Below are 1,387 nucleotides of genomic sequence, written 5' to 3' on the forward strand. Positions count from 1 at the left end.
CCGCCTCTGCCCGGGGATAAGATCAAGTGCTTTCAGTGCGAAGGCTTTGGCCATTTCAAGAAGGATTGTTCTTCTAACAGGGCTCCCACAGCTTTGGAGATTGAAGAGTGGGAAAAGGAAGGTCTAGTTGAGTATGAGGAAGATAAAACATTGGTCCTGGAAGAAGTGGAAGCTGAGGCCTGAGGGGGAAACTGATCAAGGACAAGTTGTAACCCACCCTAACACAGAGCACAATTTGGTCCTATGGAGGGTTATGCACTCCCATCCAGCTCCTATATAAGCTAATCAAAGATCCATGATATTCAGGAGTAGATGCACTATCCAAGAGAGGGTGTGTAATCTAATCATTGATGGAGGTAGCTGTACCAATGTAGCTTCCACCATTATGGTCAGCAAGCTGAGTTTGCCTACCCAGGAGCACCCCAGTCCATACAAGTTAAGATGATTAAACAAAGGTTCTAAAGTGAGACTTGCCAAGCAGTGCATTGTTCCTATTTCAATTCGGAAGGTGTACAAGGATGAAGTGTTATGTGATGTGGTCCCTATGAATGCCTGCCACCTACTGTTGGGGAGGCCATGGGACTCTGACAGGAACACCACTCATCAGGAAAAGGAAAATGTCGATAGTTTCAAGCACAATGGCAAGAAAGTCACCCTGACTCCCTTGCCACCAAACCAAAGAGGCTATGGAAGTCCTAATATGCCTGAGGAAGTCAATGGAGTGTTGTTTCTATCTGAGGCAGCAAAGATCAAAGAGCTAAAGCAAGAGCAGCCTGTGATGTTTCTACTGCCAAGAGAAGTTACCACTGAAGAGGAGAGCACTGGTGTGCCTGCAGATGTTGAACCTCTTATTCAGAAATACGAGGTTTTTCCAGCTGAGTTGCCTAGTGGATTCCCACCCCTGAGAGGATTCCAGCATCACATAAACCTTGTACCTGGTTCTGTACTATTGGATTCATCAATCTCAAAAGTTTACATATTGAATATGTGAATAATTAATTTAGTCATAAAATTAATTCTAGATCTTATGCATACAAAACTTTCGAAATTAGTAAGAAGAAATCGTCTCCTTACCATATAATATTTCGGTTTCAAGGGCAAAAGATAGGACTCCTTCCTAGTCTTGTTCTTGAGCTACCCTGTGGACATGGGGCCACGGGGGCGCTTGGGAAACAAGCGTTTGCATTTGTGGAGTCGCCACCAATTTATTGTGGAAAATTGGAAACCGTTCGAATACCTCGTGCCATGTCAAGACACAAAATAGTGACATGAACGCCAAGAACTCGTTACCCTTAGCATTCTATTTCTAGAATGACTCTCGTGGATGCCAATGAACACGGATGTTCACATAGATCTGGAGTACGGGGTGAGGGTACGTATTAGGAAG

At 44.3% G+C, this 1,387-nt stretch overlaps 1 protein-coding gene across 1 annotated transcript; it reads left to right on the forward strand.

Moving 5' to 3' along the window:
• The first annotated feature begins 295 nt into the window (after positions 1–295).
• On the forward strand, positions 296–991 carry LOC141588476 (uncharacterized). Its single transcript, XM_074409918.1, has 2 exons — positions 296–388; positions 509–991. The coding sequence occupies exons 1-2, from the start codon at positions 296–298 to the stop codon at positions 989–991; spliced, it is 576 nt and encodes a 191-aa protein (XP_074266019.1).
• The last annotated feature ends 396 nt before the right edge of the window (positions 992–1,387 follow it).

The sequence above is a fragment of the Silene latifolia genome, chromosome 1 (assembly GCF_048544455.1).
Source record: "Silene latifolia isolate original U9 population chromosome 1, ASM4854445v1, whole genome shotgun sequence".
NCBI lineage: Eukaryota > Viridiplantae > Streptophyta > Magnoliopsida > Caryophyllales > Caryophyllaceae > Silene > Silene latifolia.